We start from the raw sequence: 12506 nt of genomic DNA on the forward strand, positions 1-12506 counted from the left end.
CACTGCTATGGGAAACTGGAAAATGTGTAGATAATATCCCAGTCACTGACACAGGTAGACAATGTGTGAATTATCAACCAGGGGAAGTAGTAGCACCAGGTTTATTGATACAAACCCCTAATAAGCAACCTGGTGACAGTCACCCACGTTCTGACTCCAAGCAGCAAAACCCAAGAATATACTGGACAGCAGCTGTGACAGCTGACCGACCTATGCTCACCATCTATATAAATGGCATACTATTAGAAGGACTGGTGGACACAGGTGCAGATCGCACAGTCATTAGAGGAGCCAACTGGTCCAGTCACTGGCCAAAGAATAAGGCAGACACCTACATGTCTGGGGTAGCAGGATCAATAGCAGCTGAAGTTAGTGCTACCCTTTTAAGATGGATATTTGAATGTGAAACAGGGTTTTTTACTCCTTTTATAGTTGAAAAAATCCCCATCAATCTATGGGGAAGAGACAGTTGACAACAATTAGGGTTAAAAACGAGTACTTCGGTTTTTTAGGCAGGGCTGCTGTTGAAGGCCTGCCAACACTTTCACTTGTTCCTATCCAATGGAAAACTGATACACCAGTGTGGATAGAACAGTGGCCCTTAGGTAGCAATAAAATTCAGGCCTTACTAGACATAGTACAGGAACAACTTGATGAGGGCACTTACAACCTTCTCAAAGTCCTTGGAATTCCCCAGTATTTGTTGTAAGAAAGAAATCTGGAAAATGGAGGATGTTGACTGATTTAAGAAAGGTAAATGAACAGATGGAAACTATGGGAACTCTTCAGCCTGGACTTCCATCTCCTCCTCAATTGCCTAGAGAATGACCTCTGTGGGTTATAGACATTAAGGATTGTTTCTATTCTATCCCTCTAGATAAGGAGGATATGAAAAGATTTGCCTTTTCAGTGCCCAGCGTTAACTTAGCTGAGCTTTATAAAAGATATAAATGGACAGTTTTGCCATAGGGAATGAAAAACAGCCCCACTATGTGTCAAATGTATGTTGCTGCTGCTCTTACTCCAGTAAGAAAAGCATTTCCAAAAGTAATGTTATTACATTTACATGGATGATATATTGGGATGTGCACCTGAGGAACAAATGTTAGAAGCATGTCTACAAAAAACCATAGAAACACCAAGGAATTATAAACTGCAAATAGCTTCAGAAAAGATTCAAAAACATGCTCCTTTTCAATATTTAGGATATGAAGTATACTCTAAGGTGCTTACAGTACAAAAACTCTCCTTAAGAACAGAGAAGCTAAACACCTTAAATGACTTCCAGAAATTAATAGGAGATATCCAATGGATGCATCCCATGCTAGGCTTGACTACCTGTCAATTGCAACCATTGTATGACATTTTAAGGGGAGACAGTGCTTTAAACTCACCACGCCAGCTCACAAAAGAAGCTCAAGAGGCTTTGAGACAAGTTGAACTGGCTTTATCTAATGTGGTTGAAAGAGTCACTCAAAACCCCTTGGAAATATCAGTTTTTGCTACACAAGAGGCACCCACAGCAGTCCTTCATCAAGGAGACAGTGTGATAGAGTGGGTGAACCTCCCAGCACAACCAGAACAAAGGCTTATTCCTTACCCAGTGCTTGTGGCTAGAATTTTATTAAAGGCCATTAAACGAGCAGTACAATTATCTGGGATAAGACCTGACAAGATATACACCTTTTATACTAATGCACAAGTTAATGTGTGCTGTGAAACCATCCCAGAATGGCAAATTTTATTAGCCATGGCTCTAAATTTTGCACACGGGTCTCTATTAAAGATAACCAGACTGTTACATAATTGGCAATGGATTCTTGAAGAAAAGGTTTCTAAAGTTCCTCTTAAAGGACCAACTATCTTTACAGATGCATCCAAACATAATATTTGTGCTGTATACTCTCGTGACAACTATAAAGAGAGTAATTAGAACTCCTTTTCAGTCCACTCAGCAGAATGAATTGTATGCAATCATTCTAGCTCTTGCTTATTATCCAGGAGATATAAATACAATATCTGATTCGGCCGACTCAGTAGGTGTGGTACAAAGAATTGCCACAGCCCAAATAAAATTTGTAGTCTCCAATATATATCAGCTCTTTAAGGAACTTCAAGAGTGAATGACAAAGCATCCAGGTAAGATTTATATTTTGCATGTCCACTCCCATAGTGGACTTCCAAGTCCTATTTTTGATGGTAATTCAAAGGCAGATAAACTTCTAACCATGTTGGCCAATACTCCTTTATTTCAAGAAGCACAAGAATCTCATTCTAAATATCATCAGGCTGCCTGAGCTTTACGTTTACAATTTGGAATAACAGGAGAAGAAGCTAGGAGCATAGTAAAAACCCGTCCAGCTTGCCTTCCTTTCCATGCTCCTACACTCCCTCCAGGGAAGAACCTAATGAAATTTGGCAAATGGATGTGACCCATTATAAATCTTTTGGTGGTCTATCTTTTATCCATGTCGTGGTAGACACCTTTTCAGGATTCACATTTGCAATGCCAGCAGCAAAAGAGACAGCCCGAGTGGTCACTGAATTCCTTATACAAGCATTTGCAATTATGGGTGTGCCACAAGCAATAAAAACAGACAATGGGCCTGCATATACTTCTAAACATTTTGCACACTTTTTTTGCAGTGTAAGATTTTACATACCACTGGCATACCCTTTAATCCTCAAGGGCAGGCAATAGTAGAGAGAAGAAACAGAGACATTAAGACACTCCTCCAAAAACAAAAGAAAGGGGGAGCCACGGGTAACCCTAGAGAACTTCTAAATTTAGTTCTCTATACCATTAATTTTTAAATTTTTGACAAAGATGCACTGGCTCCGGCAGACAGGTTTTATAACCCACTGGAAGGGCAATGTCCAGTGCGAGCAGCTCCACTGTCTTTAGATAATCATCAGGTAATGTGGAGAGACCCAGAAAGTGGTGAATGGAAGGGACCAGATAGGTTAACTGCCTGGGGGAGAGGGTTTGCTTGTAACTCTACAGATGGAGAAGGAATCAGATGGGTGCCAACGAGCCGTATTAGCCTTGTCCATCAGAGAGAGACGGAGCAGACCCTTGAAATGAAGAAGACCCAAGAAACATTGGGTGGTTCCATTGCTGACTGTACCCACCAATGGAAGACCCTAGCAGTTATGGCATTTGACTCATGGACATCAAAAATTGTTGGACTTGAAAACCCTCAGGAATCATTGGATTCTCTGAGATGTGATAAGACTATTGTTGGACTTGAAAGTCCTCAGGAATCATTGGATTCTCTGAGGAATCATAAGACTGTTGTAGGACTTCAAAACCTGTAGGGATCATTGGATTCCCTAACACACAAAAAGACTGATGCAGGACGTCAAAAACTTGGGGGATCATTGGATTCCCTAACACCTGAAGCAATGGACAATAGATTGGTTTTGGACTATCTCTTGGCTGAAGAAGGCGTATGTGTGACTGATGTTTACATACCCTCCTTCTAAGACTTCTGGAAATCTTTTACAAAACTGTGTTGATTTATATTGCTTGTTATATCCCTACTTGTTCATATTTGTTACACCACATTGAGCCTGCACTGACTGTGGGGAGAGTCATGACTAATAGCCTCTGCCTTATTGCTATGTACTTGTGTAATGACTCCCATGCTGATGGGTTTGTGCACACTTGTCTCTAATAAGATCCTTCAATCCAGAAACCCTCTAGCAATCCCCACTTCCCTTTAGTGCTTTTCATCTCCCTTCCTGAGATGTCATGGAGGATGTGATTATCTCCTTTTTAGTGCTTTCATCTCCCCTCCTGAGAAGTCAGAGGGTGCATGATCACCTCCTTTTTGAGGTTTTCATCTCCCTGAAAGGTCAGGGATGCTGTGACCACCTGTGTTCTAAAACAAAAGAAAGTGGGAGATGTAAAGGGCTAGAACTGAGCAAATGCACTTGGATAATGGAGCACAAAACTAATTGCCAATTGGACGGTTCTCTATTAACATGATTGAAGGTTGACCCTGCCCAGCTATTCTGTGCTGATTTGATTGGTGAGACAAAGAGAAGGAAGTGATGTGTGTGGGTGGATTAGGAGGAGGAAATTGAGGCATTCTCCTGGCGGTGGTGAGAGAGAAAGGTGGTGTAGAGATTACTAGATCTAATCCCCTGAAGGCGAGCTCAAGAATAAAGACTTTTGATTAGCCTAACTCCAGCTGATTTCTGGGAAGACAAGAGTTCCAGCAGCATATAAAAAAATTAACCATAGAAAATAAGATAAGACATCTTTTAAATTTGCAAAGGGCCCCAAAGGGAAAATATAATTACTTATAATTAACTTTATAATCACAAGTCTCATAAATAGTGGAAGGAACCCAAGACACTAATTGTAGTCCACTAATGTCAAATCCCAGCAGCAAATAACCCCCAACCACCCCCATTTTGGCCTGAATCATGTTAAGATGAGATTGGAAAATAAAACAAAATAAAAATACAACACAACATGTTTTCTAAGTCAATATGCTGCTGCAAGGATGCTTTTCAATTTCATCATATCCTGATTTAAATCTCAAGTCTACTTATTAGGCAAGTCATATCATAGATTAAGAACTCAAGAGAATCATCTACACCACTCACATTGTAGGAGAACTGGACATGGTTAAGTGACCTCACAGAATCAAAAGGACATAAATATGAAGCTGGAAAGGGCCTGAGATCATGTGATCCAACTCATTTATACTTGATTAAAGTGAAGACCAAGAAGGGCAATGATTTGAGGTCACAAAGGTACTAGGTGGCAGATCAGGATTTTTAATTCTGTTGGTCTAACTCCAAACCTGGCATTCTTTCCTGCCTCACCACTTTTGTAAACTTTATTTTCCTCATTAATAAAATAGGGGAAACATTACAAACTACTTATCTCACTGGGTCAGTGTGATAAAAGTTGATAAACTTTAGTAAACCATATATGGAAAAAAAAAATTATATATATATATATATATATATATATATATATATATATATATATATATATATATATATGTGAATAATATATATACACACACACACAAATTAAACAGCCCAGCAGCCAATGTAGCTTAAATTATTTTTAATGTAAATACAATGACTTAAAATATAACTTGGGAGTTGATTGCATGGACATTTTCAGCTGTAAAAGACTATTCTGACAAAATAGCATATTTAGCAAATAAGCACTTACGCCGCACCTCGTTATCCCGAACCATGATCACAGCATACAAAAAGAGGAATTGGTTAAAACAGGAATATAAACAATCTTGGATCTCAAATGCAAATTAAAATGCAAATTCAAAATTCATATTCCATACAAAATTAAGTACTTACCACAGTTTAAGTTTCATTGAGAGGATAGGTAGAGGTTTCATATATTACTTTACAGGATATTAATTTAAAAAAATATTGCAGTGATGGTGTCAAAATTTTTCCAAAAAACAATTTAGTTCCTTATGTCCAAAAGATAGCGATATTTTGAAATCTCTACAAATAAAACGTTTATAGTACTATTCTATTAATCAAATTAATTTGTTCTAAATGTCACAAAATAAATTACAAAATTATTAAATTCCTGCTAAAGATAATTTTTAAAATGAAAATACTAAAGCAATGTCACTGTCATTCAGATCCATTATCTTATGTATTTTTCAATGAAGAACAAATAGTCTGTGTTCTCAAAATAATTTCAACTGGCATTTCTATCTTCATAGTGAACTCAGCATCAAAGAAAAGGGTAGTCATCTACTATAAAAAGGAGGAAATTGGGGACCATAGAAGTGACTTGCCCAGAATCACAGGTATAATTAGTAACAAAATTTGGATTTGGTTTTAGATCTACGGCCTCTTTCCACTATGTTACACTAGTCTGCCCCGCGAAAACCATAAAAAACAATGGACTGAAAATCAAGGGACCTAGATAAATCTGCTACTGTGTAGCCTTGGTATGTTCATCTTTGAACCTCTGTTGGGGGTAAAGAGTATATTATTAACTCCCAATGTTGTGTGAGACATGGGACTAAATAAGTGTATAATCTCTATTTTTCATTTTTTGGGCCCCAATTTCATTAGTAAAATGTGGCATTTGAACCAGATCTCTAACTACCATTTGTGATAGCAAATTATCTGTTTCTACCCTTATCTTCAAAAATAAACTGCTGCATTTTTTAACCCTCTTCTGATGTTATTTACTGATAATCATATATTAACCACCCCCAAAAAATGTTAAAAATTTATCAAGTTGATAACAAATCTACCCAAAGCAGCATAATTCACTAATTTACTAATAGATATGGAAGTAAACTACACACTCTCCTCCAAAATCCATTCTTTTATTAAATTGATTCAATAGAGAAAAATCCAATGGGCAAACTTATTCGCAGCCAATATCAAGTAAGTCAAACCAAATGAAACCAAGCCAGCAAGTGAATTTTTCTCTTTTCAAGTGGTTGAGCTGAGCTGATGTCAAGTAAAGAGAGACTTATAGGAGTTACATACTTGTTTCATTGAGGTTTTAATGATGGCAAAGTTTCCTTCAGCTATTACACAATGAATAATTAGACTGATTTGAAAGTTCTAATTAACTATTAAATAATTTACTTTTGAACAGCCTTCTTTACTAGGCACACAGGCTTTTTCTTAAATCAATGAAAATACAAATACATATTCATATTCACTAGTATCCATGTATTGTCATAAAACAGTCAACAGCTCATACAGAACAAAAAAGACAGTGTCCCTGCCTCCGAGGAAACAACAAAGCATTTGATTTCATTAAATATGGCAGATAGAGAGAAAAGAGTACCTCCTGTGCACAAGTGTAGAGATTAGCCTTTCTCCCCCTTCCCCCCTTTTAAAAACAAACCATCTAAGCCCTTTTCTGGAAAAGAAATAAATCATTTTGTCTGCTTTTTGTGACTTGATAATCATTTCAATGTAGATACTTCATCAGACTTTTATTACAGAGTAGAACTATATTGTAAAATGTGCAAAATGCACTAAAACACTTTCTTTTCAGTAAGAATTTTATATATATATATATATATAAAAAAAATAACAATTCTGTCACATACATTGCATCCCTCTGAATTCATAAAAGATGAGAATGTAATTTATTGTCATGGGAATGCAATCTCACATTCTGAGTGCAAAACAAGGAAATGATCAATACAAAAAGGTCTACACTAGGATAACAATTCACTTCTGGGATTTTGGAAGTCTTTTAGATGTACTAGCTACAAGGCTGAAATGCTATCAATGTTGGAATGTATGAACTGGTAATACTCAAACTTTTTGGTCTCAGGATTTTTTTATACATTTAAAAATTGAAGACTCCCAAAGAACTTTTGCTTCTGTGAGTTCTATCAAGACATTAATATTAGTAAGAAGTTTTAACCTTGAAGATCCCTTGAAAGTGTCTCTTGGATTTGCGGACCTCTGGTATAACAATTCATTAGGCAATCAATTCTTAAATCATGTTGGCCAATTATCTATTTTGGCAATTATCTGTGGATAATTCTTAATTCTAAGCTACCCATTCAAGATATTTCTAAGCTCTGTTGGCTTGTTAGCAGTTGAACACATAGGGAATAAAAACTCATTTCATTATCAGGATGACCAGAAAAGCATATCCAATTCTAAAAAATATGTAATATGTTTAAAGTTAAGTTTATGATTATCAATCATTTTACTGCTTCTACTAATTGAATGAACTTTATGACTTTAAAAAATCCTGAATCAACATTTCAAACAAAAAATAAATGCAATCCAGATTACTGGTGGGAAGGAAATAATTTCAAAAATCCAATTAATACCAGCCTTATTTCTCTTGTATGAAGAGCCTTTTTATTCAGGAAACTAAGAGAGAAAAGTTAATCTATTGACTACTAAATGGCTAAACTAATGCCTAGATACACCTAGAGATGGCAACAATACATTAATTAGAATTCGATAACACTTGAACTTATTTATTATTCTAAATTCCCAACATTTCTTCCTCACAGAAAGTGATATTTGAAGTTTTAAAATTAAAATGACTTTTGGGGGCAAGATCAATACCTTAGGAAACAATTTTTATGCTTAAATGTATTTGATAAGGCCTAGTCCTAGATCTGTTTCCCACAGGTTAGGCACCTAGCTATGTGCAAATGTACATCTACACAGGTACATAAAATAATGGTTGATTCACTAACAATTGCTTGATAATTAGCTGAAATTAAGGAATCCTGGTAAGATAATGGCATGAATGAAAGCTCAGAAAGGAGAAAGATAAAGAAAACCAAACAATTCTTCATAATACTGAGACTTAGGGACAAAAGCTACATTTAGATTACACAAGATAAGATATACTCTATACCACAACAACCACAAGAAACAGATTTAGCCCATATTATGACTGAATTTGTGTTTTAATAAGATACTTCAATATTATGTTTTACATAATCTTTGGCAAAGCTACTTTCCTTAAAAGTAATTTGACTTTTAAGAACCATATAATCCTTAAGTTTTAAGGAACTGAATGACGCATAATTTATAATTCAGGAAAGAAAACCCAAATTGGCTACCAGTGTTGAATCTGAATTGTATTTCCTCACATATTTTTTTCCAATGAGGAAAACAGAACTGCTAGGCCAGGTATCAAACTCCAATAGAAGTAGAGGCCACTAATTTGATCTCTGTGGGTCACATATTGACTTAAGTTTTAAAACATAACATTGAGATTTTAGATTTGTTTTTCGCTACATATTTCCCAATTACATTTTAATTCAGATTACACTTGAAAATGTTTGCAGGTCATCACAAGAGGTTTTCACAGGCCTTTTAAAAAAATTCAGGACCATGGTCTAACAAATAACTAAAGTCTATATCAGTATGAGAAGCTGAAGATGCTGACAGCTACTGGGCAATGGGGATGTTCATGTAATGATTACATTACATTACCATGTAATAATGATACATAATTATTATGCTCCCCTTTCCTCTTTACTCCTTTGCTTCTTTTGTTCTCAAACTATTTGATGGTGACAACTCAGGATTTAATCCCACCTATGGCACTCTAGGCTAAAGAAGTTCTTTAAGATTTATTTTAAATAAATAATTTAGATTTAAATTTACATTTTTAAAAAGTACATTTTATAAATACTCTCTTGTGCCTTCATTTACCCAAATCACTATGGCTGTAGTGAAAAGTACTTGTTTGAGTTCTAGTCAGGCTTTTATAAACAAGAAACGAGATCTACCATTTAATTAACGTGTGATCTTAGGAAAGTCACTTAATGTCTTGGTCTTAATTTTTCCATCTGTAAAATGGGAAGAATTCTTGCCCTGCCTATTTTTTAAAGTATTATAGTACCCCATAAACTTCAAAGCATTAATGAAATGAGTTATTATTAGACTAGGTGCAGTGTTCATTTTAACACCAAGATACACAATTCTCAAAATGAATATTGAGGTAAGGCGCTTATATTCAAAGAAACACGCACCTCTTTAAACCAACTTTGTGATTTTTATTGATGGGTGACAACTTTATGTTTCTAGATATCACTAAACTGTGTACAATTAGAAACTCAACATTAGAGAAGAGCAGACAGCAAAATTAAACAAAGCAGACAAAGAAATATCAACTTTCATTATTTTGCCCATTTTTAAATCTTGTGTACACAGAAGCATAAATGCAGTTTGAAATCTTTAATACCAATAAAGTTATAATCACCCATCTATTTAGCTAACATCTTAACTCCAAATATTTGATCTGCAATGTATACTTCAGCAGTTTCCCATCGCATAATTATTAAAAATTCTTTTCCTATTTAGAACCAGCAACTTTATTTTTTGTTCTTTCTGTACATTTTCTTTCAAAGTAAGAACTCTTTCTCCTCTAAGGACTGGCTCATATTTTTATCCTTTATCAAAAACTAAAGGGGGTAGGGAGGAGAAGGTATTTTAAAAAGTTTTTCACTTTTACAAGGAAAGATAAAATTCATTCTCACAGAAATTCACAAGTTTTGTTGCTGGTGCAGGATTTCTTCTACTAGGCAATTAAACTGGGAATTAGATGCAAATCCCCCTTTATCACCACAGGAAATCAGCATTATTCAGAAATAAAGGGGCTTTTGTATTTTTTAAATCAAGCAACAGTCTTTCAACCAAATGATTTTGATTTGGAAGTTAAAAAATCAACATAAACTATGCTGTGCACAAACTCCAAGGGAGTTAATTTCTTTTCCATTCTATCCCATAGTTGCAAAGGAGAAATAAAGTTTCACTCAATAGAGCCATTAGAGAGAGGAAAAAAAGTTAGTAAGAGTTGGTATTCTAGAAAGCAGGTATCTTGCACACACAGCACAGAGAAAAGTTTTAGAGCAGGTCAACTCGGCGATAGTACAGGAGGTAGGCTGTGCGTTCAGCAGAAGGCTTCACCACCTGATACTGGTTTATCACTTTGACTGCCTGGTCATCAATACGCAACCAGCCATTTAGACCAATTTGGAAGACATCTGTAGTATAATGACCACCAGTTGCACTGTTTCCATGATGATAGACCACTGTAAAAAAAACAAACAAACAAACAAACAAACAAAAAAAAAAAAAAAAAAAAAAAAAAAAAAAAAAAAAAAAAAAAAAACCCAGAAAGACTGTTAAGCTATAGCATTTCTTTCTTCAAGAAAAATTTCTCAATTTACAAATCCTTTATATATAGATTTGTGCAAAAGTAGTAGTCAAAATAAAAATTTCTGTACAAGAATTTTCTGACTCAAAACAAGACACCTTAATGAAAATGTCTACAACTTAATACTTCTGATACATTTATAAGAGGAAATCTCTTCCCCCTCCTCAAAATTGAAACAAAACAAAACAAAACAAAACAATTACCACAAAATACTAATTAGAATAGAAAGAAGGCTGGATTGGGAGTTTTGAAGACCAGGGATCAAATCTCAGCTTTTGTTATATAGCCATATAACATCTCTACATGTTTGTTCATTTGGACAATGAAGGCATTAGCCTAGATAACTTCTAATCTCTCTCCCAGTTCTAAATCAGAATATTTAATTAAATAGACATTTTTATCTTCAAACATAAAATCAAAGGAAAAAAACAGTGATATAAAATGTTTGTCTGTAACACTATTGATAATAGGATACACAGAACTCTCATTTAATCTATTTAGCAGATATATTATTTTAGGAATACAAATCTTCATCCTAACCAGATTTCATCTACAACTACATTGCCAATAACTATTAGTTTAAATCAAACCTGTAACAATAAGCCAAACAATATAAAGCACAGTGCTCAGACAGTTGTCATGTTTGTATTTATGGCACACTTTCACCTACTTTGTCCTATGCCTCAAACTATAGACATGAGTGCTAGGCAGTGCTTTCACAAATAATAATTGGTCAGAAAAGGGATTAGGCAAGAATATGGATAATACAGTAAAATCCAAATAAACTCTCAGAAAAGGCCACCTGAAATGCTTGCACGAATCCCTGTTTAAAAGTCTAAGTTGGCCTAAAGACAGGTGAATACCGCTCATTCCTCTGTGCTAGGAAAGCATGTTCAAATTCAGATTCATCTCTGTAAAAAATATACACACACCAAGTTCAGTTTAAGAACTGTGGGTTTTTTTTGGCACTGTTTTTGCTTTATCACGGCATCAGGTGTGGTAATGGCAACTACAATTTTAAGGTCAATTTTGCTCATTCCTCCACTAACTAATGTCTATTACAAAAATCTTTCATTCCCCACATCATGCTGTGCTTCCTAATTACTATCCTTCCATTCTGGGTCCCCAGCTCTGAGAGGTGAGCTTTCCCCTTTTTCAGTTCCAGATCTTCACATTACTTCCTTCACCACGTCCCATGTGACCCCACCCGTTGCTTTCTAGCATCTGTTTTATTTTCCTTTACTAGAATGTAAGCTCCCTGAAGGTAAAGAGTATTCATATCATAGACCACATTATATCTATCCATCCATCCTACATGTAAGCATTTGTCACCTGCAAAGTCCTCTCTATAGCAGTCCATCACCCCATAAAAACCTGCAACTGTAATTACTGTCTCATATGGCCAAATGGTCACAAAAAATTCTAATTTTGAGATAAATCCTCTTTTGGACCTGGTTCAGGGCAAAAACTCATTATCAAATTATGAAAGCCTAGGTTTTCCAGGTGAAGTATATTCAACTTAGTGATTCCTTAACAATATAACTATAAAAAACTTTATTGTTGAATACACTACACATACTTACATACCTGCAAAAAGTCGGTAGTTTCTGTGACCTTTAAAATTTTTATTTTTTACACCTGGAGAAAGCAGCTCTGAAAAACAAAATGCCAGCAATTCTAAGGCACTGGTAGATTTCTGAACATTGACTACAACAATTAGAAAGTCATCAAGAATTCAATATAAAAAAGAAAAAACTGGAGACCACCCAAAAAACTGTAAAAAAAAATTTCTCTCTTTTTTTATTATAGCTTTTTATTTACCAGATAT

The 12506-nt window shown here is 35.2% G+C and overlaps 1 protein-coding gene across 4 annotated transcripts in view; it reads right to left on the bottom strand.

Annotated features, from left to right (window-relative positions):
• Positions 1–9494: 9494 nt before the first annotated feature.
• Positions 9495–12506, bottom strand: part of USP10 (ubiquitin specific peptidase 10) — a 73192-nt gene continuing 70180 nt past the window's right edge. For all 4 annotated transcript variants that reach the window (XM_074286322.1, XM_074286319.1, XM_074286321.1 and 1 more), the window contains 2 exons: positions 12266–12331; positions 9495–10553 (listed from right to left, as the gene is read on the bottom strand). In XM_074286322.1, the coding sequence (XP_074142423.1) occupies positions 10366–10553; positions 12266–12331 (254 nt within the window). In that variant the 3' untranslated portion in view covers positions 9495–10365. The remainder of the gene's footprint in view (positions 10554–12265; positions 12332–12506) is intronic.

Source organism: Sminthopsis crassicaudata, chromosome 2, assembly GCF_048593235.1.
Source record: "Sminthopsis crassicaudata isolate SCR6 chromosome 2, ASM4859323v1, whole genome shotgun sequence".
Taxonomy (NCBI): Eukaryota; Metazoa; Chordata; class Mammalia; order Dasyuromorphia; family Dasyuridae; genus Sminthopsis; species Sminthopsis crassicaudata.